The sequence below is a fragment of the Danio aesculapii genome, chromosome 16 (genome assembly GCF_903798145.1).
Source record: "Danio aesculapii chromosome 16, fDanAes4.1, whole genome shotgun sequence".
Taxonomy (NCBI): Eukaryota; Metazoa; Chordata; class Actinopteri; order Cypriniformes; family Danionidae; genus Danio; species Danio aesculapii.
Window position 1 is genome coordinate 44,076,847 of NC_079450.1, and position 25,445 is coordinate 44,102,291.

At 35.8% G+C, this 25,445-nt stretch overlaps 1 protein-coding gene across 1 annotated transcript in view; it reads left to right on the top strand.

The window, feature by feature from the left end:
- taf2 (TAF2 RNA polymerase II, TATA box binding protein (TBP)-associated factor) overlaps positions 1–25,445 on the top strand; it is a 37,613-nt gene that overhangs the window by 1,700 nt on the left and 10,468 nt on the right. The window contains exons 5-20 of the mRNA XM_056476101.1: positions 11,428–11,546; positions 12,642–12,783; positions 14,378–14,609; positions 16,622–16,806; positions 16,900–17,013; positions 17,520–17,619; positions 19,380–19,465; positions 19,563–19,698; positions 19,864–20,018; positions 20,600–20,714; positions 20,823–20,932; positions 21,084–21,149; positions 21,455–21,707; positions 22,869–23,009; positions 25,051–25,161; positions 25,273–25,445. The exon at positions 25,273–25,445 is cut by the window's right edge and continues 21 nt beyond it. Of these exons, the coding sequence (XP_056332076.1) occupies positions 11,428–11,546; positions 12,642–12,783; positions 14,378–14,609; positions 16,622–16,806; positions 16,900–17,013; positions 17,520–17,619; positions 19,380–19,465; positions 19,563–19,698; positions 19,864–20,018; positions 20,600–20,714; positions 20,823–20,932; positions 21,084–21,149; positions 21,455–21,707; positions 22,869–23,009; positions 25,051–25,161; positions 25,273–25,445 (2,238 nt within the window). The remainder of the gene's footprint in view (positions 1–11,427; positions 11,547–12,641; positions 12,784–14,377; positions 14,610–16,621; positions 16,807–16,899; positions 17,014–17,519; positions 17,620–19,379; positions 19,466–19,562; positions 19,699–19,863; positions 20,019–20,599; positions 20,715–20,822; positions 20,933–21,083; positions 21,150–21,454; positions 21,708–22,868; positions 23,010–25,050; positions 25,162–25,272) is intronic.

The following is a 25,445-nucleotide window of genomic DNA, read 5'->3' on the forward strand; positions in this document are numbered from 1 at the left end:
ATAACCACGAGCACTGTTTAACAACTTCACTACAGGAATTTTTTATTTAATATATATATATATATATATATATATATATATATATATATATATATATATATATATATATATATATATATATATATTATAGGTGGGCAAAGATACATTTTTTTAATCTAGATTAATATCACTGTAATCTTGGAATTAATCTAGATTAAAATGGCTCATTTGAATTCCGACAGGCATTCAGAATATGTGTGCTACCCAAATAATGACATCAAAATGCATCACAAACTGCTTGAGAAACTGTTCTACTATGATAATTGGTGATAAAAATAAATTGTTCAACTTGTGTTTACTAACTGTTCAGTTAAACATGAGTTTTGAACTGTAGGGCTACATAAGCTCCAAACAGCAATTTATTTTTATTATTATTTTTTTATATTACCTTCATCCGACTAAAGTCATAAGTGAACTAAACAGAAATGAAATTAAGACGTGGAGTATGAATATATTAGTGGCATTATGGAAGTAAACACCGCAATCAAACTATTACCATCATGTAGGACATTTCGCCATATTTTCTGTCAAGATCTGTACACGTAAGTAAAGGACCGCGCGCACACAGACACATCGCAAAATGCGGAAGTTTTTTCTTTCCATTTGGCGTGCAATATTAAATTCCATAACACTCTCACCAGTCCTTACTCCTTGCGTCTAATACACCAGTTTGTCATGGGGGCGTGAATGAAGTGTTCATGAGAGAAAGTGCTGAACTGCAGTTAAAGTCACCCAAAATTACAGGAAACTCTTACATGAAAGCACTTCACGTAAACACCTTAATTATATTATTGTCTATTAAGGCAAATAACTTGAATACTGATGTCCATGTAAGCGTAGTCAGTAGTGTCTTTGAAGTAAGTGAAAGATCCAGAAGGGCATCCTGCTGATTTGATTCAGAAGGGCACTTTTTTTTGTTAGACGTTGGCTCACTGGTTTGACTTTCATTCATCGTCCTTTATTTTAAAAAGCACCCGGTCCATTTTATTTGTATGTTTTACTGGAACGCATAAACTCTACAGATGCCTGGTAGTTAGATGTGGAGCTAACGTTAATCAGATTCACTCTAGTGAACTGCATCCATGTTAGCACATCACGTTTGATGTAGCAAATTCACAGTAGGAATACACACATGTTCGAAGACTCGTTTTCGCCCACTACAGTGCAATTCAGCGAGGTATACATCCGCACTAAAATATCAAGGTAAGACTCCTGCATTAACGCAGCACATTAACGAGAATAACAGCCCAGGACTAATATATAACTATAAATATAATATAATATAAGTCTTCATGTTTTATATTCATTGCTCAGTAACATGGACACCTCCAAATGGTGGTAAAAGTGTCACACTGTATTCACCGCAAAATGTCATTTAGGTCTCAAGGTAATTATGTATTCGTGGACGCGAAATCACACATGAGCTGACACACTGCGCGCATATATATATATACATACATACATACATACATACATACATACATACATACATACATACGTGCATACACACAGTTGAAGTCAGAATTATTAGCCGCCTTTGATTTTTTTCTTTTTTCTTTTTTAAATATTTCCCAAATGATGTTTAACAGAGCAAGAACATTTTCACAGTATGTCTGATAATATTTTTTTTCTTCTGGAGAAAGTCTTATTTGTTTTATTTTAGCTAGAATAAAAGCAATTTTAAATTTAAGAACCATTTTAAGGTATCTTTTTTTGCAGTTTACAGAACAAACCATCATTATACTTGCCTAATTACTCTAACCTGCCTAGTTAACCTAATTAACTTAAGCCTTTAAATGTCACTTTAAGCTGTATAGAAGTGTCTTGAAAAATATCTAGTAAAATATTATTTACTGTCATCATGACAAAGATAAAATAAAAAGTTATTAGAGATGAGTTATTAACTATTGTTTAGAAATGTGTTGAGAAAAATTTCTCTCTCCGTTAAACAGAAATTGAAACAGGGAGGCTAATAATTGTGACTTCAGATAATATTAATGTTATAATAATATTACCAGTCAAAAGTTACGGGTCTGTTTTTTTAAAAAGAAAATTATTCTGTTCATCAAGGCGGCATTTAATAAATGTAAAAAAATGTATTAAATATATATTTATTACCTATTTTATGTAGTTTCAAATGAAATTATTACTAACTTATTAATACTCCAGTCATTATTGCTTTTATTATTATTACCACCACTAATAATAATAATAATAAATGATAATAATATTAACAATAATAATTAATATAAGAGTGATTTCTGAAGGATCATGTGACTGAAGACTGGAGCAATGAAGCTGAAAATTCATCTTTGATATCGCTAGAATAAATAAATAAATTCAATTATAAACTACTTTTGAACAGTTATTTCATGGTGCAATAACATTTCACAATTAAAAAAATGTTTTACTGTTTTTTTTTATACCTTGGTGAGCAGGATAAGCTTATTTAAACATTAAAATGTTCTTACTTAAAACATTTAAAAGTCCTACTGAAAAAAAAAGAAAAATTTAGTTTTTATATGGAACTCAGTTTCAATAAATTAAGTAATTTTTTATTTTCAGAAAGATGAGTGTCCACCTTTTCTTCAGACAGCACAGATCTGCTTGATTTGACTGTCACCTGCCATTTTAGTGGATCTGAAAGCAGGAATTATCTGACTGAAATGGGCTTATGAAGGAATAATGTAACGGGGCTCAATTACATTTAACATTTTCTTAAAACCTGACATTTCCACTACCGATTAAGGTCTCACAGGGCTCGAAATTAAACTTTTTTGTTGGTAGCACCAGCGCTCCTAACTTAAATTTAGGTGCACTAGACAAAATTTTGTCGCACACACCAAAAATGATGAGCACCGTTACTACACGTTTTATATTAACAGATTCTATTATATATTAACACTCTGATATTGCACAGATGATATTGACATATAACTTATCATTTGCATATGTCATCTTAATAGCAATAACGTTTTTTTCATGAGCTGCAATATTAGTTTCATCTCAGTGAATGCATGCTCTTTAGCGATAGTAAACCCGGTGTCAGTTGCACGATTTACAGCATTGTGATGATTAAATGAAGGATTAAATAACGTTAGAACATCTCGTGCATAAAATGTGTAGATTCATTGGCAAACACTGTTACCTGAAAACTCTGTTACACCGGCTTTACTGTGCTTTAGTAATTTTTACTGCAGACTTTAACCCCTGGAAGTCTTTTATCCACTCTTCGAAAAGTGTAAATGCTGGATTGACATTCATTACATGATCACTGATCAGAAGTGCCATTAATAGTAACTTTACATGGTTTCTAAAACTCAATCTGCCAGTGTTCTTAATATTCTCTCGTATCCAGACCTTTACGTTTTCACAAATGTATCTCTCTGTCATCGAAACTGAGTGATTGACAGCTGATATTATCCAATCCATTCGCATTCTGTTCTAGCGCAGTGGGCCAAAGAGAAGAGCTTGAAGGCGGGGCAAGCATTGCAGGGTTTGTTTACTGCAGCAAGTTGACATAACGAGTATTTTAAACCATTCCTAAGTGTTGCGTTTGCTGTTTTTAGGTGCAAAGTTGCTTAATGTGTGAATGCCTCCTAATTCCGTGCATGTGGTGAACATTTTGTGTGAAAACTGGTCGCACTACTTCAGGGCAATTTCGAGACTGCTATAAATGTACCCATTGCCTTGGGGATTTGTTTTGCCCAGTTCGAATCTGTAGGAATTGCCTGTCTGAATGCTGCAGGGATATTTGCATGTAGTGCGCATGTTTCCAGTTTTTGTCTATTTCCAGTTAGTGATTCCATGATGTCAGTGTAAATGAGTTGACATGCTCAAATATTACCACTAAAATAGCTAACTGTCATAGGAGATGTTATTGTTTTTTGTCCACCACTCTCTTGCCATCACCCTCATTACTTACAGGGAAACCAAAGTGCTCCCAAACGCCAGACCCGCTGTTGGTTTTAGGAAGGTTACATTACATTACTAGCCATTTTGCGAGCTAGTGCAGCGTGTGCCTGACTGGAGAAGTGTTTGTTTGGAGGTAGGCGGGAAGGCAGCATGTCACGTCATTTGTTGAGCGTTGTTGCATTGAAAACATTATATTTTGTGTCTTTCTAAATATTAGTCTGAATTGTTCGGTTTGTAATGCGTACCGAACCGTGCAGTGGTGGTAAAATGACCCCTTGTTCAACTTATCTACTCTGCACTTTTACATGGTCTGATAATAATAGATTTGTATAACTATACATTATTAACAAAGTAATAAAAAAGTTTCATCCGATTGACCTGAATCAAGATAATATATTTATATTTCAAATAAATACCAAAATTATTTAAACAAATCTGAAAATATCTTTTTTGCCTCAAAAACATAATTTCTTTTCATGTCTTTCATGAAACCAAATAGTTTTTTCCCTTTTATTTAGTATGTCCAGTTATTGCAGCACAGCAATAACACAGCATATCTACTGGTACAGTGTCAGTACATTTGCCAATAACTTCAAAACCCTTCTGTGGCTGCATAGTTATGTGCTCCTTCTTTGTAAGAGAAGATCACAGTAGTTGCTTTGTCGAGCCAGGGCTTTTATCGGGCCGGGCCGAGCCAATCGCCCGCAAGGTTGAGCAGTGAGGCCGAAATCATGTCACGTTTCCACTGTCAGGCCAATAACTCGCAGCGCAGCATGTAAACCCTGCCCCCAGAACGCCCCACGAATCAATTGTCACACAACCCGCACAGTTCAGCGGGGAATCAGGCAGACAAAGCACACCATCGCATCATCACAAAACAGTTAAAATGGAGACAACCAAAACAAGCAAATTACACGCTACTATACAACATTACATTATATGTCTATTCGCATAGACCTTTTTATTTTCATTCATTATATTAGTTTACTTGCAGCTGCGAGTTGGCATGGTACATCGAGTGGTTTTGCCACTAATGGAAGGATGACCTAGTGTACCATCCATAATATTAAAACTACAGAATTTATCCCTTAATAACTCTGTATAAAAAGTTTTTTTTTTATAACATTCTTGTTTCGGCAGAACGGAATATCTAAACTCCCCAAAGCATAATTACGATTTAAAATATTAAATATCCTTCTAATAATCCTTCTATATCTAAAATCTTTCTTTAGATTTGTAAAATGAAAGTTTAAATGACTTAAAGCGATTTAATTTATTTTTATTTTAAATACCTAAATTGTTATAGCTTTTGTTTAGCTTTTTGTTTTATATTGGTTTAAATGATTTCAGCAGCCTATAGCTTATTTTATCTAGATCTATGACACTACAAAAGTGGTCAAGTAATTTGTTAAGTTTTATGACTTTCTGTTGTATTATCTTCAAAATAAAGAAAGAAAGAAACCCAGCCACTCATGGCAACAACAGAGCTGAAGCAAGCGCTCTTTCACCCGGTTTCTCACACACATACCTACACATGCATCTAAACGCGCATGTTTCACGTACAAACACACCTTTTAAACTTGACAAAAACTCTCGACAACTGAAGGTTACTGAAGAGCACAGCATTCCAGGAAAAGAACCTGCATCCTACTGGAAAATATGGTAGAGGGTTTATCATGCTGTGGGTATGTGTGAGAAGAATCTTGTCAGAGTTAAAGGTCGCATGGACTCCACCCGGTATCAGCAGATTCTGAAGAGCAATGTTTAGGAATCAGTTAAGAGGCAGAAGTTACAGCAGGGTTGGGAATTTCAGCAGGAACATGACCCAAAGCTACCAAGAAATTTATGCTCGGACACTATACAATGTTTTAGAATGGCTATTCCAGTTCCCAGGCTTGAACATCATTGAAATTCACACCCGGCACCCATAAAACCTGACTGAACTGGAGAAATTTTGCAAGGAAGAATGGCCAAAAATGCCTTCAGCAAGAATTCAGGGACTTGTCCTTCTATAAGAAGCGTCTACAGCAGGGCTATTCAATTAGTTTGTCCTGGGAGATATGGCTTGCAGTATGAGTGATGACACAAAAGCATTTAAAAGCCCATGTGTTGTATTTTTGCTCTTTAAGATACCCACGTTGGATTTTTCTACATTAAAATGTTTATATAGTGTATTTCGAAACTACATTATATAGTTCATTGTAAAATAGGCTTTTTTTTAAACAAACATTTAGTTGTTTTATTTCAAAGCAAAACAAAAGAAGTGCATTGCTTAAGTAGACTTCTTCTACTTTCAGACACATTCATATGTTATGTTTTGAACTGCAAAACATTTAGAGATGCAAAGATTATAGATTTTGGTTGTACGATTATATTGTCTGAAGAATAATCATAGTTTCACGGTTATCACATCTAATGTAAATTTAAGCTTTTTATTAGGTGAGTAGTGAAATTAACTGCATTCTGCGTTTGTTTTAACTGCATTTTTACAATGTTTTAACTGCATCTGCGTTCATATATACATAATCATTTTAATAATTTCGAATAATTTGTCTAACACATCTTTTGTTTACATTGCACTGAAAGCCATGGACAACTCTCACTGCTATGGCTGAGATGTTTTCTACTGGGTGCGCCAAGGTGCTCCGTTTGTATACACATATTGGCATATATTCTTACATTTGGAAATAACAAACTTGCGTGCAGAAAAGACGTGATATGTGCACGGCCCGCTACTATACAGGTTATCCAGTGTGCGTGCGTATTAGCCTTGGTATATAAACTCAGAACTTTAACTAGCGCGCAAGTGGTATAACTTTGTAGGTGATATATCAGAAATGTGGCATTGAGAATCCTTTACGATTAAGTATCCAAATGTTTTTGGCTGTTTGCGCCACTTGCTTAATGCAGGGCTTAAAGAATTCCGGCACCGTGCCGGATCTACGGTGTGTGGCCTTGATGGAAAAAATATATATATTTTAGAGCCTGCGCATGCGGTTTAATTAGGAATGCTCAAAATAATCGATTAACCGTTAACCGAAAGGGTGCTTTTGTAACTGATCAATGGTATCAGTTAAACGATTAAAAAATATTATTTTATATATTTTTAAAGTTTGGCTGCATCAGGGGCCGATCACAGCGAACGTGCTTTTTGCGTTGAGAGGCGCATCTGTTGAATGGTTTACTAACGCCCGCGAGTGACCCTACGTTTTGCTATTGCGCGCTGTGTGCTCGAGTGGAAAAAGCATTTTACCTCAGTTACGTCTTTTTCATTCTTCAATCAAATGAAAGCACTGCAGGGTTTCTGTTGAGGTGACAGCAGGGTTTGAGTTGTCAAGGCGACTACGGCGAACTTTTAATGATGAGGAGAGACTTGTGGTCGGTGTTTTAAGTTATTCAATTCAATTCACCTTTATTTCTATAGCGCTTTTACAATGTAGATTGTGTCAAAGCAGCTTCACATAGATAGAAACAGTGTAGTTTAGTTTTCAGTGTTTAAGTTCGGTTCAATTTAGCTCAGTTCAGTGTGGTTTAATATTCACTACTGAGAGTCCAAACACTGAAGAGCAAATCCATCGATGCGCAGCTCTACAGATTCCGAACCATGCAAGCCACTGGCAACAGCGGCGAGGAAAAAACTTCACCAATTGGTGAAAGTAAAGAATTAAAAACAGTTTTTTAGGCTCAGTTGGCCATGACCATTTCTCCTCTGGCCATTTCCTCGCGGTAGGTAAGAAGCGCTCCCGAAACGATGATCTGTGTGGCGGGCAAGGTGCGTTGATCAGGCTCCTGAAGTCCTTTTTCAGGATCTCCGTCTGCCAGAGCCTGGTGTCGTTCATCCCCACGTGGAGGACGACAGCACGGAGGCTCTCGGCAGCGCTCAGGATAGTAGGTATCTGTGCAGAAATATTCTTAACGCAGGTACCAGGGAAGCAGAAAGTGCGTACTTTGTTACCTTTGGAGGAAGCAGCGAGGACATGGCGAACGATGGAGTCACAAATAATAGCCACATTGCGACCCGTCTCGCGGAGAGGGGCAAATTGGTTCTCCGTGGAGATCTTGAACATGGGAGGAGGAGACGTTCTGCCCCAGGACCTGCACCTTACGTGGCTGCACCCAGGGGCCGTGGTAGCCGGGTGTCGGCGTGAATAACGCCTGGGCGAACCGTGCCCTCTGTGCGCTTGGCCTGGACAGAGAAACGCGCGTGGTAGAGGTGGGTGGACTGTTGAGATAGTATCGCACACTTACCTTTGACGAGCGTGCGGCAGCACAGGGCACACTGAGCAGGGCTCGTTCCCGGAGCTGGGCTTGCTTCATCTCGAGGTCGCGAATCTGGGACTCCACTGCTTCCAGCTCCAACGCCTCCATCGATGCTTCTCCTGCACTCAAGGACAGACACACAAGCAACATTGTACAGGGTGAAGAGCAAAGTCAGTAAGTTAGAAAATGAGTGAATGAAAGAGGTTGGTAGATTTAGCTGACTAGTGGTGCTAGCAGGCTAAAGCTACAAACAACAAGCGGATGCTCGAGAGACAGAACGTTTTAATGTAGATTTGTTTGTATAAATATATTAAGGGTTTGTTCACCTTAATTATTAGAGACAAATACTTAGGGAGTGTGGAGGTATTTTATGATAAAAATGTAAATTTTTGTCATAATAAATCTAAACTCCAAACACATGCAGCGAGGCTACTGTAAAGCTGCGGTCACACCAGAGTTTGTGTGCGAAAGTCTGTCATGCGGCGCTGTGAAAACAAGATGATTAGACATTTAAAAAAGCGAGTGATTGCTCCATGTTTTAAATTTCTGTCCAGAGAGGTCATTTTTTGATCCTCGATTGGTCTCACGCAGACAAGTTTACCAAGCTTGAACTTTGCACCGCAGAGAACTGCGAAACTTGCCTGCAAGGAAACCCTGCGTTTCCGGTCTGACGCATTCTCGTGCGTATGAATGGAAGTCTATGGGAGGAAAAGCCCAGTGTGACCGCAGCTTAACAGTGACTGTGACATCACTCTAGCATGCGCAACTCCATCTACATATCCATATCCATAACTGTATTACTTAACAGATCTTGAATATCACAATATTATTAAAAATTACAATTATAACATCAACAGAAAAACGACTCGCGTACAATACGGGTCAGCTCATTTTGCTAGTGACATACAAAAGAGCACCGCGCTTCTTTTTTTTCTTGTCAATATAAAAGACAGTTCAGTGCGCCTTGCGTTTTTGGAATGGAAAAGCGTGCTCTTTGTGATCGGCACCTAACGGCACCTAAATGTGCAACAAATATTTGTAACTCGCGGGACAGTAACACGTGCAAACACGCGTATCTACAGACGTATTTTGCCAAAGAAGCAAAATGAAAGAAGGATATTGCTGGTCAGTATTACACAGACAAGTTGACATAAACCAGCGCTGATGATGGCCTATGCGTTGCATGGAGCTGCGTCATAAATTTACCAAACAGGCTATTGATTTAGTGTACAACTAACAAACCAACCTTTTTACCATTAAGAAAATTACAGTTATTGTTAGTTCTTATATAATAACAGTTTTTTTAAAATGGCCTACATGATTTACATAAGCTAAGATATTCTTGATTTTTGTATAGTGATAACTCCGCACCGAACTGAGGCTTTCATTTTACAGCTTATAAAACATGTATGCAAATTAGTGCAGTATCATATGTAAACAACAAAATTGTTATACAAAAAGTCAACATATGAACCTTGAGGTTCATTGTCATTTTCTTTCATCACACGCAGCGCCTGCACACATGAACCACGAGTGAGACGGAGGAAATAAGTCATAATCATAAGACATAATCTTTAATCTAATGAATTTTATAAAAAATGTTGACAGAGGTTTTGTGAAATAATAACAGCGGAGAATTAATTAAATGCAAAATTTCTGTGAAGCGATCGATTTGATGTATCCTGATACTTTTATTTGACGAAAGAAAAAAATGTGATTGGACAAACAGCAGACCCTCAGCCTCCTCCACTGTAGCAGCTCCATCTTCTGGTCCAGATGTCTTAAAAAGAAAGAGTTTGCAGGACTTTGCTTACAACTCAGAAAAAAAGAAAAAATAAGTCATAATGACCTTCATTATTATTGTCAACATTTGAAGTAAGTCCTTCTGTGCAGTTTCTCTCTAACCCTGGTCTACAGGCTTATATTCCAGCAAAAGGTGGCTGTATAAAAGATTGATGTCATTATTCTGTTGGGGTGCCCAAATTTATGCACCTGTATGTTTTTGTTATGACTTAAATTGCACTGCATCTGTTGATTAAATAAATGTTATGTCAGAACTGAAATGTTGCTTTTTTTCTTAGGGTAATAAATATTTCCAAATGAAATTGCTGACTTGAAAGGCCAGCATAGCTTGCAATTATGAAAATAATCAGAGGTGCTTAAACTTTTGCACAAAACTGTTATTCCTTACATAATTGTGTGACATTGACAGTGAAATGGGCCTAGTTTTTAGTAAAGAAAAATACCTAAATCTGCATATTAAGGCTAAATCTGGTGTGTGAACTTTGTAAATAAATATTAAAATTGACATTTTGTGAGTATAGTAAAGGTCAGTTAACCAAAAACAACTGAAACCTCTTAAATATGTCACGTGTTCTAATCATTTTGGCCACAATTGTATATTTCTGTCAGTGCATACGGCACACAGTATTTAGCCAATCATGAAGGGTTGTATATGTTTGTTTCCATGATCCCACTGGATTTGTTGCATGTTTTTCCCCGCGATGCATCAAAGGTGTTTGTGTGCAGCAAGCATTATTGTCGGGAGAGCTGTAGGAGAATTGGGGAGTGGCGGACTTTTATCAGTTGAGTTCATTTCCAGACGCATCACTATATCTGTGTTGCTGTGTTTGTCTATGTTTAAAATACTCCAGATCACCGGCAGGGCTAACGGTTGAAGTACATAGGGTAAGATACCTGCTGCACTGCTATTCACTGTGTGTGCATTCAGACCCGGGGATTCAGAAGGAGAGAAGTCCTCCTCATATATAGTGTTTATATAAACATGATTATCTTTATTATACTATAAATTGTGGCTATGTGTATATGAAATTATGAATAACATAGGTAGCAGGGCATTAAATTACGGTTTATTTCTTTGCATTTTAACTTTATAAACTATAAAGTCATGCGTCGTCTCATGGTTTGTGTCACATTTTGGGAGCTAACTGACAACATTTGTTTGCTCCCTTCTTTCTTCCCTGCTCTGCTGGCCACACCCACTCCTCCCTCTGGTCGTAGCGCTCCACGCCCATAATTTTTTTTATAATTATAAGGTAGACTTTAACCAAAAGAGGGGGGTTTCATGGCCCTTTAAAGCCAATACTCAATCTGAGTATTGAGTCAGTGCATCCCCAATGAATATCTATTACTGTTTAGCTTGTCATTGGTAATAATGTCTGTATGTTTACGCTATTACTTCGTCCTTAACAGGAGGAACCTGAACTATTTCTCGAGTGCTTATACGGCAGCAGTTAGCGCTGTGGATCCAGATGCTGGGAATGGGGAGCTTTCTATTAAAGTACCTTCTGAGCTCTGGAAGCAGGGGGATGGTGAGTAAGCCTGGTTCTCTCAAGGTTTTTTTTCTTCACCTTCACAAATTGGTTAAGTTTTTTTCTCGCCGCAGTTGCCACTAGCTTGCATGGTTCGGGATCTGTAGAGCTGCGCATCGATGGATTGGCTCTTCAGTGTTTGAACCCTCAGTAGTGATTATTAAACCACACTGAACTGAGCTAAACTGAACTGAACTTAAACTTTGAAAAGTGAACTACACTATTTCAATTTGCTATGATCTTTTATGTGAAACTGCTTTCACACAATCTACATTGTAAAAACGCTAAACAAATAATGGTGAATTGAATTGAATTGAATTGAATTAAATAAAGCAGCTAAAAGTTCTAATTTTGAGTTCGAAATTTGCCACATTTGATTTAAAGTCTGGTAAAATAATTATGCCTGGATTAGTTTTGTAATGTTAAGATTTAAACTTTTTTTGTCATGAAGATTATTTGTATTTGCTGTTGAGCCACAAATATATGGAGAAAATACCAAATACAATGTTTGTTTAAAATAAAGATCATGATTTTGAATAGAATAATTAAAATAACCTTTTGTTACAGAAATGCAATTTACTACAGGTTCTGAAAAAGTGTTAATTACTTTTATTGAAAATTTTTGAATTTTAAAAATTGTTTGTTTGCTGACCTAGGGATTTAATGATAAATATAAATACTTTTAAGATATTTGTAGGGGTGGTCAAAATGGGCAAAGGTTATATCACAATATATTTCTTAATTTGGGTCTATAAAATGTAATTCTGATATCAAAATAATTTAAAGCATCCAAAATGCCAAGAATGGTGAATAGACATTATGAATGTCTGTACAAATCTGAAGTCTGAAAAATTAATTTAATAAGTCTGAAACCTCGTCCTGTATCATTTTTACAGCTATATAATATTTTGGAAATAAAACTGTTCAAATACATTAATTTTCAACATTTGATCTTAATTAGCATTCATACAAACAAGAAGTGAAATAAACATGAGCCATCAAATAAATAAAAATTTCAGATATCATTAATAAGATAGGAACATGACATGATCATTTCAATAAGAATAATCCGTTTGACCTGGTGTTTGTCTTCAGAGATGAAAGTTATGAAGGTGTACATTGAATTCTCATTGGACCAGCCAAAAGGAGGCTTGCATTTTGTAGTACCTGATGTGGAAGGAAACATGTCAGAAAGAGCAGCCCATGTCTTCTCCTTCGGCAACCAAAATTCATCACGGTAAGCTGCAGACATTCAAATTCTTGAAATTGAAGATCATTTGGATAATGGTTAAAGATTTAGTTTGCTACCACAAGCTATGGGCCTGTATAAGATTCTGATGGTATGATAACCTTGGATAAAGATATGGTTTCACAGTATCACGGTATTGTGCTCACTGCTCTAAAATATATTCTTTTTAAATTTCTGGGTAAAAAACTACTTTTTTCCCCCTTTGAAAACAATATTTGAAATAGATTTATGATATTTTGGAACAGTAAACATGTCAGGCTAAATAATTCAAATGAATCATTGAATTCTGCTGTCTTCATTAGTTTCAAAAACACAGATTTCTTTACAATTTAAAACGGCATCTTTGGATATTTTTTCTGCTGGAGATACTGTTGTCCAAAAAAAAATGTAAACAAAAAATCTTACACATACCTTAGGAATGGTATTACAGAAAATTTTGGCAGTTTTAAAACCTTGAATTTTCCAAACCACGGGATACGTTGAAAATGGTTATCGTCCCATGCCTAACTGCCACAGAGATGACCAAATTATGTTTATTCAGGAAACTGCTAAGATTACAGTCCTGTTTTAGCAAAACTGTGCTTTTGAATTGGGTTTAAGGTTAAGGCCCAATCTCAATTCTACCCCTTAGCCCTTCCCCTTACCTCTACCCCTCGTTTTGCGTGGGCACGCCAAGGGGTAGGGGTGTCCAAATTCTCTTTAGCTTGAAGGCGTAGGGCCAAGGGGAAGGGGTGAATACCCCTTCGAATGAGGATTTTTTTAGGACCGCACTCTAAACCAAGGGGTTAGAAAGTTTCCCAGAATACTCCAGCCACAACGACAGTATTGCTGAACCCGAAAGTAAGGAGATCCACAAATTAGTTTTTTTTGTCATTATTACGAATTTTTACGACAAACATATGTTTTAATATATTCATAACCACTTTCATGTTTTACCGTCATGCTTTAAAAAAAAAAACGCTAAAAAAAAAAAAACGCAAAATGTAGCGATCTATAATCCCTGTTAATAACTCCTGTACAGCAGCCCCACAACATTCTGACACTCAATGACCCTGTCAGTAATGTCTAGTGGCTGAGAATGACCTTTTTACAGTGTCTGCTGTAATGTTAATGTTGTGTTTGTGTGTTTACATAGATGAATATGGCCACTGTGTCAATACACCGTATTTTACTATCTCATTGACACATTAGATCGTTATGATAACATAAAATATGCCTTCAGTGATTTCCTGAAGATGAATACCAAAAAATAACACAACTGGAATAACTACAGCAGTCGCGATTGTCTGATCTCACATGAAGCAAGAGATCGGGATGACATGATAACGTGTGCAGGTGCTGAAGTGCTGTCCCAATTCTTAGGGGTAAATTTTGAAGCCCTTCCTCTTGACCCTCGGTTGTAAGGGCCAAGTGGAAGGGGTAGGGGTACAAAAATAGAATTGGGATTGGGCCTAAATGTCTTTAGTTCTAAATCTGTAAGAGAATTTTGGAAAATGTAAATGTCGTAGATGAAACAAGTGTTTCTCTGTATGAAAATAATAATATTTCTGCTTATTTAATTTTTTCCCATTTTCTCCATTAGTTTCTGGTTTCCATGTGTGGATTCATACTCTGAGCTGTGCACATGGAAGCTGGAGTTTACAGTGGATGCGTCCATGGTGGCAGTCTCATGTGGGGATTTAGTCGAGACAGTTTACACCCATGACATGCGCAAGAAAACATTTCACTACATGCTGCCAATTCCCACTGCGGCCCCTAACATCTCCATGGCTGTAGGACCCTTTGAGATTCTTGTGGACCCCTACATGCATGAGGTGTGTGCAGAAATCAAATTTTTTTTGTTCAACATTAGTTCAGATGTGAAATTCAGTAGTTCTTGAATTGGATAAAGAAATTTATACATTTATCAATTGGTTGTAAATTGATAAGGCTTTTAGAACGTTTTTCTTTTTTTAATCAACTTTCAATCAGAATCACTGTTACTGCCAAGAACTGTGTGTATACATGCGCGTTGTATTTGTGCCTAACATGAATAGTGAAATACAAGAATAACTAATAGCAAGGTAACAGTCTCTGGACAGTCCAGAAAACAGGATTGACAGTGACAGGCTCATCAGTAAAGTTTATAATTTGTCCATGATTAATTTTTAATATGCGTGTATATGCGGTTTTACATGTGGGAAGCAGCAATACTGACAAAAATTAGTGTTTGTGCTATCAAATGTAAGCAATTGAAATCATAGAGAGAATGAGAATAGTCATGCTTGTATGCTGAGGCACGCAGCTCACAGGCTCCTGTTTTCTCATGCACAAATCTGTTCTCTTCTCCCAGAAGCAAACTACTGTGTGTGGAGAAATAACTGGTGTGCTCTGTTCTGTTTTTCATGGAAATGACAAATAGCAATGCTCTTGCACCCAAGGTCCTGCTGATTTCAAAATACGTTAAAAGTGTAAATTATTGCTCATTAAAAATTTTTTATAACAATTTAACAGTTGTTTTAGTAATATGGTTTAATTATCTTTTAAGAATACTTTTGTATGAACAAGATTTGTATGTATGAAAAAAAATATGATTTGTTTAAGGATAGATGATGGAGTTCAGTATACAGGGTATCCGCGAGGTCTTAAAAAATATTAAAAGTTGATAAATCAATTATGAGACAATTAATGCCCTTAAAAGGTATTAAAGTCCTAAATGCGTTTTTATGAGGTCTTAAATTTCGTTCACGTGTTGTCCAAAGTGTTTGACTCCCAAAAAGCATAAATATATTTATTTTACTCCTAATATTAACAATGGCGTGCTTGACCCACGTGATTAATTCAGGCTGGGTAAATTGCCAGAATAATAATTGTCACGTAATCTGCGACAAACGCAGGAGGTTGATGTAATGCTCTCCACATGTAGTGAAGCCAAAGAACGAAACTGACGGCAAAATGGGAAAATGTAAGTTTGCGTACTCCTGATTGGAGAAAGACGAGTTTAAACAATGGCTGAAGCGTGTCGCTGAAAACAATCACATAATTTATTATTTTAAGCTTTGTTTCTTCCGAAATTATCCGAGTTCTGTTGCATGGTTGTGCTACACTGATTTATTTCACTACAACTGTTTATTAACAATTGTTTACAGATTAGAACTTGAAGTGGCGATGAGGTCTTAAAATATTCTGAAATGGTCTTTAAAAAGGTATTGAAATTACTTTTAGGATTCCTGCATATACCCTGGTATAAGAGGATATGTCAGACATGGGGAGCATTGCAAAATTGACCAGAGAAGAATGTGGGCCCAAAGTTTTGGCAATTTGATTTGTTTGATTCGAAAAGGGTCTTAGAATTTTCTGGCCAAAAGGCCTCTAAAATAAATGCAAAGTTTCAAAAAGTGTTCTTATGGAAAAAGAACAATTTATAAGTTATGTTGAATCAATAAATATATAAAGCAAACTAATACACCAAGCATGGCTTTTCTTAGCTTAAACTAAGGCAAAGGTAGTATCTCAATCAATCCTAAAATTTTTGCATTAACACCTTTTTATTCAAATTTTCTTTTTGATATTCATGTTTAATATTCTAACTATACACAAGCCAGACATTAGATTTAGTACAACACCCAGAATTCATACATTGAGATAGTTGGGGAATGTTTATATGAGGCTTATATATTATTTGTAATTGTGTATTTTTAGAATACATAGTTTTTAGAATCTAGCCAAGTTTTCATTTCATGTTTTAACTAATTAACTTTATATATTTGTTGTTCTCCATAGTTATGGATTTTATTGTTTACTTTTTAGTAAATTGCTATAAATTAGATGTGTTGTGTCTCCTCAGGTGACTCATTTTTGCCTGCCTCAGCTTCTGCCCCTTCTGAAGCACACCATGTCCTACCTGCATGAGATTTTTGAGTTCTATGAGGAGATCCTCACCTGCCGCTATCCTTATGCTTGCTTTAAGACAGTCTTTGTGGATGAGGCTTATGTGCAGGTCTCATCATATGCATCAATGAGTATTTTCAGGTATGTTTAATTACATTATATACTTTTATATTTTTGTGACTTTTATATTCAGCAGCAAGTTGATGCAGTGTTTAATGCGTTTGTTCTTCTCAGTACCAACTTGCTGCACAGTGGTTTGATCATAGATCAGACTCCTATGACCAGGAGCTTTCTGGCACAAGCTCTGGCCCAGCAGTTTTTTGGCTGCTTTATCTCTAGGATGTCCTGGTAAGTATGTAGAAATAGTGGAGCCGAATAGTTTGATGTTTATTGCCAGCCACAAAACTGCATGTTATAGCAGTTTTGATATTTTGAACATATGCACACAATTAATTTACATACATTAGTGCTAGACGACAAAGGACTGGACGATATGGCCAAAATGTTTATCATGATATATTTTTTTAATGTTGGTAGACACAATATAATTTAGATATCGATTTGACATTTAGACATTTTACTTACATTTTATTGTGCTTCATCCTCTTACTCAAAAGTCTAACAGATGTTATAAGTAGTTAGAAAATACAGACTTTGGTTTTAATTATTACTGAAATTTGACAACACTCCCAATATGCTTTCAGAGCTATGGAACAACTATAATGAAAACTATAACAGAGCTATAATGAACAACTGCTGATGAGCGTTGCATTTCTGTGATGTATGTTACTGCTTTTAATTTTAAGATGTGACCTGAACATTTAATGTTGTATTTATTGTATTTTGTACTGCAGGGCTGATGAATGGGTTTTGAAGGGAATTTCAGGATATATTTATGGGCTCTATCTGAAGAAAACCTTTGGAGTCAATGAGTATCGTCACTGGATTAAGGAGGTATAGATTAATATGATCAAGTGGATATGTTTATATGCCCACATTTTTTAAATGCTTGACGCAAAAATTTTAATTACCTCCCCATTTCTTTTCCTCATGTGGTTTAAAATCTATGTGATTATTTCTTTTGTTGAATTCAAAAGAAGATGTTTAGAAGAATGCTGGTTGCTGGTACGCATCATATTCCATAGTATGAAAAATTACGGTGGAAGTCAATGGGCCCCAGAAACCAGCAATTTACAATAGATCTTATTTTGTGTCCAACAGAAGAAACAAAGTCAGATTTTGAATAAGTGAAGTGTGAGTAAACTACCCTTTACACTGTAGGGCTGTGCCAGTGAACATACCACTGTGGTGGTACAGTTGTCAGGTGTAGCCTGATTTCCCTTTCAAGGGAAATTTGGTGCCTAGAAGGAAGTGCCTTAATTTGGGCAGAGCCCAAATATATGGGCTCTTGTGCACCTTATTCAGTACAACATTTCTAAACTGTTTGGCCATTTAATCTTAAGTGTGTGTCTATTAGTGATGCACTGATCATGATTATCCATTGCCAATTTAGATTTTTTTACTAGCAAAGTGTTTGATACCGATTTCTGAACAAAAGTCATGTTTTTTTTATTACTAAAAAAACAAAAAAATGGTTGTCAGAGAATTTTTATATGCTTTATCACAGGCAATATGAACAATATTTCTTCTGTGAAACATTTAATTAGCATAATAAAACAATAATTAAGACATCCATACAGATGTGAAACTTCATCTGTGTGGATTTATATAAGGTGTATATATACAGTAGTCACAGTTGGAGTGGATCATCACCTTTTATCAAAGTTCTCCTAAAACTTTTGAACGATACCCATTCTTGTCCTAAGACAATTTTTAAAAACATTTTTTTAATCTTTTTAAATGTTGACTACTGTATGTTATAATTAAGCATAACTCACTTGCTGCCATATTTGCTTAGTTTACAACAGAATTCAGAAGTCAGGTTTTGTGACTTTAATTATAATGCTTTTCACAAGGTTTCGGAATCTTGAGGTGCATTTGGGATGTCAGACTCTGACGTTGGATGAGAAGGCCTGGCTTGCAGTCAACACTTTGATTTGTCCCAAATGTGTTCTGTTGGGTTGAAGTCTGATATGCAGTCATGCTGAAAGTGGAAAAGAGTATCCCCAACATGTTCGCACAATTTTTGGTACATGAAATTTGCCTAAAATGTTTTGGTATGCTGAAGCAAATTCTTGTCACTAGAACTGAGGGGCCAAGCTCAACCCCTGAAAAATAAGCCACAGCATAATCCTCCCTCTACCAAACTTTACAAACTTTAACTTGGTACAATGCAGTCAGACAAGTATTGTTCTCCTTGCAATTGGGAAAAACCAAAGCTCATTCATCAGATTGCTAGACAGAGAAGTGTGATTTATCCTTCTACACATCTTTACTGCTTTAGATTCCAGTGGCAGTATGCTTACACCACTGCATCCAACACTTTCAGTTGCTCTAAAGACCAGATGATGTTTGGAGATCTGAAACTATTGATTCTACAGAAAGTTGTGCGTTGTGCACCTCAGCATGTGCTGACATTAATTTGTCAATCTTCATGGCCAAGTTGCTATTGTTCCCAATTGCTTTTATTTTTCTATAACTAACTGACAGTTGCGTATGGAATTAGTAGTAGTGGGTAAATTTCATGATTGCCTTTGTTGGACAGCTGGCAACCTTTTTTTTTTTTTTTTTTACAAAATACTTATAATCTACAGGAACTGGATAAGATTGTGGAATATGAGCTAAAGATTGGTGGAGTCCTGCTACATCCCACCTTCTCTGGAGGGAAAGAAAAAGACAAGTAAAACCTTAGCCTAAGTTTTTCTCAAATATTTCTCAAACATGCTCATTTAAACTTGTGCAAAAGCTGTTCCTTATGATGTCTGTTTTCCTTTCAGTCCAACACCCCACCTTCACTTTTCCATCAAACACCCACACACACTGTCCTGGGAATATTACAAGATGTTCCAATGCAAAGCCCACTTGGTCATGAGGCTCATCGAAAATAGAATTAGCATGGAGTTCATGTTGCAGGTAGGGTAACATGGAAATTGTGTAATTCTTTGAGAGATGTATTTTTCATTATACTGCATTTACTGGCTACATCTTATCAAGTTCCTCTCAATCCACGTTTTTAGAAAAACCTCACAAAATAGTTTGCAACAAGTTTTTTATCTAAACATTCAAATTTCTTAACAGGTGTTCAACAAGCTCTTGAGTCTGGCCAGCACTGCCTCATCCCAGAAGTATCAGTCTCACATGTGGAGCCAGATGCTGGTGTCCACATCTGGATTCCTCAAATCCATTTCCAATGTATCAGGGAAAGACATAGGACCACTCATCAAGCAGTGGGTGTATCCTTCCAATGCATATGTCTATATGTGGAGTGAAGACAGAGTTCTTGAATTCTTTTGAGCACTTGGGAATACTTGATTCTGCTTGGTCAGTGAATACATTCTGTCTTCAAAGGTTGAATTATGAATAATTAATATATTGGATATGAATCCAATATACTTAATTTCTGACTTACTTTCTGTTGAAGGTATATAGCCGTGTAATGACTGGAATGATGTGCAATGAGCAGCACCAGCTGTGACTCGGGGCTTGCTTATGAAGGTTATAATTTATAAACAATAGAACCTAGGACTGGGTGGAATATTATGTTTTAACTATATTTTTATTTCTTTTTTCAACACAATACAGTATTAACCAACAACATTAAAACGTATATAGTTTGTCTTGTAGTGGCGCTGTGCAGAATGATGGTATATGAGGTGTATTCCCACCAATGACCTTATTGTAATAAGTGTCATTCATTAATTTTCCTTTAGCTTAGTCCCTTATTTATCAGGGCTCGCCACAGCAGAATGACCCGCCTTTAATAAGCTTATGGTAGTTAACCAATATATTGTTACCTTTGACTCATCAGCCTCAGAGATCAGAGTGGAGTGGTCAAATTTTTTGGAAGTTTTGCTTTTAACAGGAAAAGAAATGTTTTGGAACTAGAGATCCGTCAGGACTACACATCATCAGGCACACAGAAATATGTGGTAAATGCGAACAGAGGGAAAAGAAATGGCTTCATGCAATTAATGAAAACACTAAAATGGTTTTCTGTGGTCCAACAAAAATTTTGTCCATTGATTTTTTTTTTTTAGGGCCCTATAAAAGTGACTGTACAGGAATTGGATGGGTCATTTAACCACACTTTGCAGATTGAGGAGAACAGTCTCAAACATGACATTCCCTGCCACTCCAAAAGCAGAAGGTAGTGCACATGTTTTGCTTCCAGAATAAATGTTATGAAAACAATCTAAATTAAATGCATGGCTGTTAGTAATGTTTAGTTTTTCATACAGCACTTACCAATATAGAAAATTATCTAAATTATTATAACTTGTTTTGTCCATTTTTGGCAGGAACAAGAAGAAGAAAATCCCTTTGATGAATGGAGAAGAAGTTGATATGGACTTGTCAGCCATGGAGTAAGCTTTGTGCTCGTATACCACATAGCTCAATAGCTCTTTTAAAGTGTCATGAACTGCATTTTCAAGTGTATAATATGCTCTAAGGTTTACTTATGTTAGCAAGTTTATTTTGTCCGATCAGGAATTTCACAAATTTCACATTTTTTTTCTCCCATTTTATTGGCGTGATTCTTTCAAGAAACAAGTAAATTCCAACTGCTTTTATTGAGCACAATAAGGGTAGTGATAGTGATAATATCACCATTGAAAAATGCAAAATAAAATAAATAATAATAATGAACTTTTCTGTTGTGACGTCTTAGTGCTGACTCTCCTCTGCTGTGGATCCGAATTGATCCAGACATGTCAATCCTGCGGAAGGTGGAGTTTGAACAGGCTGATTTCATGTGGCAGTACCAGCTGCGCTACGAGAGGGATGTAGTGGCCCAGGAGGAGGCAATCTTAGCGTTAGAAAAATTTCCCACCCCGCCATCACGACGTGCTCTTACAGATATCCTAGAACAAGACCAGTGCTTTTATAAAGTCCGCATGCATGCCTGCTTCTGTCTGGCTAAGGTAAATTGAACTTCTTTACATAGAAAGTAAATACAATGCAATGTAACACATACTACTTTTACAAGGTTTAAGGTCAGTTGTTAATTTATTCTTTTTTTTTTAAATGACTTTAGCATTTAGATTTAGCAAGGATGCATTGAATTGACCAACAATTTTAAATAGAGTTTAATTTCATTCAATTACTCAAAAAATGCTTACATTTTAAATATAAAAATTAAGCTGCACAACTATTTTAAGTGTAATATTATGCCATGGTTCTGTAACAACAAGTCTGGCAAAGTATATTACAATGATTTCTCTGTGATACCGAAAAAAAAAGATGTTTGACTTCACTGCATTGCTCTTGAAAAGAGAAAAGAATGAGCCTGATGACTTTAAGGCTTTCATTAAATTACAGCTACTGAAAGAGTTATAAATAAATAAGCATACACTAAAACCAAATGCTTTATCATTAGTGCTTCTACACATTAGTCTAAATGCTTTTGGGTCTGGTGTTAAATTCATACTGAGAAACGACAGGAATTAAACATGCTAGTTCAGGCTTATTCACGTAGAGACCTGGCATTATTTTCATATACCTGTCGGCAAGTTAAAATCAGTGCTAAAATTGTGCACAAGTGTACTATTTTCTCCATTTATGAAAGATGCAACAACAAAGACGGGTGTTGACAAGCAACATTATGCTTATTGTCTAGCATTTCTTTTTTCTGCCTTTTCTCAAAGTGGATTTCAATCAATTTACAGAAGTATTTTGTTGTTGGGGTAAAAAAAAAACAATGGTATTGAAGACTACCATCCCTAAAAGCAAGCTGCACAATATGACATTGTATCGGTATTTTATATTGTGTTGAAAGCAGCAGGCTCTTCCTGTGGCTCACAAAGTGCATTCATTTGACATTACAAACTAAGCCTAAAATGATGGTATCCCCACAGTCCAAAATAAACGAGGATTTTTTTGTTTAAATATTAAATCCCTTATTGGTTTTCTACTGCATGTTTCAGTAAGATACATCTTATGAGTCTTAATACCCTTGGTTTAGTTTATTTTTATATAGCACTATATTGATTATTCATTGGCCAATTAAATTAGCTGTTGGATTTGCATATTGTTTGAAATTATAGTACTTAGGTTCAAAATTTAATTATGTTTTACAATGTTAGATTGCGAATTCCATGGTAAGCACCTGGACCGGCCCCCCAGCCATGAAGTCTCTCTTCACACGCATGTTCTGCTGCAAAAGCTGCCCAAATATTGTCAAGACCAACAACTTCATCAGTTTTCAGAGCTACTTCCTGCAAAAGGTAACACCTGATTCTAAACAGACAATATGTAATTAAAAAAAAAAATTATAAAATTAATAATCATTCATTATGTCGCCCAATATAGGGATATGTTGGTTGACCACTCGGTCACTTGTGTAGCCATATTTTATTAACTATTTTAAGGTATGTTGCAATGACTACAAAACCAATGAAAACATTAAGCACATTACTAAAAAGAGCAGTTAGGTTAGTTAAAAAAAGTTGGATATGATGAGCCAACTATTATTTTTAACTTTAAAGTTTACTGATTTTGTAGAATCTAAGACTGCTTGAATAATCTATAAAGCAAAAGATATTTTTTAAAATTGTGCACAGAAATCTATTTTATAGGTATGGGATCAATCAGGAAATTTATTCGCTTCATTATGGTGCACTTTAGGTGTGTTCAGTATAACCAAAATTCTGTTTCATGGTAAGAGTAATTTTATTTTACTGTAAACATATATTTCATGATGTAGTTATTTAAATAGGCATTAAGTCTATAATATATATATATATATATATATATATATATATATATATATTTTTTTTTTTTTTTTTTTTTTTCTGTTATAAAAATATTTTCTTCCCAAAAATGTGTTTTTGAGAAGTGTAAATTTACAGTGCCAAGTTTGAGGTTTTTATTACTCATACATGTTAGCTATTCCTCATACGTGCTCAATAAATTAAAGTCAGGTTTGTGTTTTTTTTAAACAATATTGTCTCTGCATCTATATTATCTTGTTTTTTTATATACATGTGCTCCAGTTACAGCTAGTGTCAGAGCTGGTTTAACCCTGTTAGTATGATTTAGCACACACAGACAGACTTTTCATTTTTATCAGCATAATAAGATTGTTGTTTCATAGCTGAATGGACATCGTTGAAAGGAAAGTTCACCCAAAACTGAAAATTGTCATTATTGTTGTGAATTTCTCTAGTCTGGCTCACGGCACCAAACTGTTGTGTAATTCTAAGATGAGCCCAAAAAAGAACTAGGATTTTATACATTTTACAGACAGTGATTCATGTAGGTGGGGTCAGTCTAAAACAAAGTATGCAAATTAAGAGTTGTTGTCAGCAGGGTAAATTGCCTTTCCAGGCCTGATCTCATCAGCATGTTAGTCTGCAGAGTGGATGACAACATTAACAGCCTGAGGTCTGCGAGTTTTAAGTCTGAATTGAGACAAAGATGTCCTGTCTATAATGTCTTCTTAGGAGGAGGGGAGATAGCTAAACAAAGCATGCAAATTAAGTTTTGGAGTCAGCATGTTAACCTGCATTTAGGTGTTAGAAACCTGCCCAGCTACTGGCCAGATGAGTTAATCAACAAAAGTGTTTCTTTAGCATGAAAGCATCACCCGAAGACAAAGACAAAGTTGTAAAAAGCTTGCCCATAGCATTTGCATCACTTTGGCTCAGCCTGTAGTCAGGAAGACAAAGGTTAATGTCTCTCATGGCTGGGCTGTTAATAAAATGATATAATGAAAAACCAAAGAATAGAACTTTTCAGTTATATGTAGATTATTGTTTATTTGAAATTAGATTATATAAATTTATATTTCCACATTATTTACTACTTTTTGTTACATTACTTTTCTGTTGTACACAAAATAATATATTTTGAAAAATCTGGTTCAAAACATAATCTATTAAAATGAAAACTCATAAAGGTATGGTACTGCTTGTAAATAGTAATAGTGTAAATAGAGTACATTTCCATTTTGGGGTGAACTAACACTTTAATGCAGCCTCTGCATACATAAACTGATTTAAATGCTAGCAATGACTATGGAAAAACAAGGATGCTAGTGTGTTCCCTATTATTTTACTTTGCATTATACTTGTCGTAATACATACATAACTGAATACAGTTTTGAAAACAGTCATTAACAAGTCATTAATAAATCCATGCAATTGACACCTGTGTACCTTAAAAGGGGGAGACATAACATGTGTGGACCAATAATGGAAACCAATGTGTTTACAGTGATTTTTTTTTTTAGGTGACACTCATGCAGATTCACTATTCTTTTTATAGACGATACCTGTGGCCATGGCTCAACTCAGAGATGTTCAGAACCTTTGTCCCAGAGAGGTCCTGAGCTTTATACTGGACCTCATTAAATACAATGACAACCGGAAAAACAAGGCAAGTGAGCAAATATGACCATTTGGTGAATAGTAAAGCATGTGTTTTTCAGTATATTGCTGACTTTTTTTAACCTACAATAAATATTGATTGTGTAATTTCTCACCACAGTTTTCTGACAATTACTATCGGGCTGAATTGATCGATGCTCTGACAAATTCACTGACTCCTGCTATCAGCATTAATAATGAGGTGCGCACAGTGGACAGCTTGAATGCAGATGTTCGACTGATCTTGGAGGAAATCACACGCTTTCTCAACATGGAAAAGCTTCTGCCAAGCTA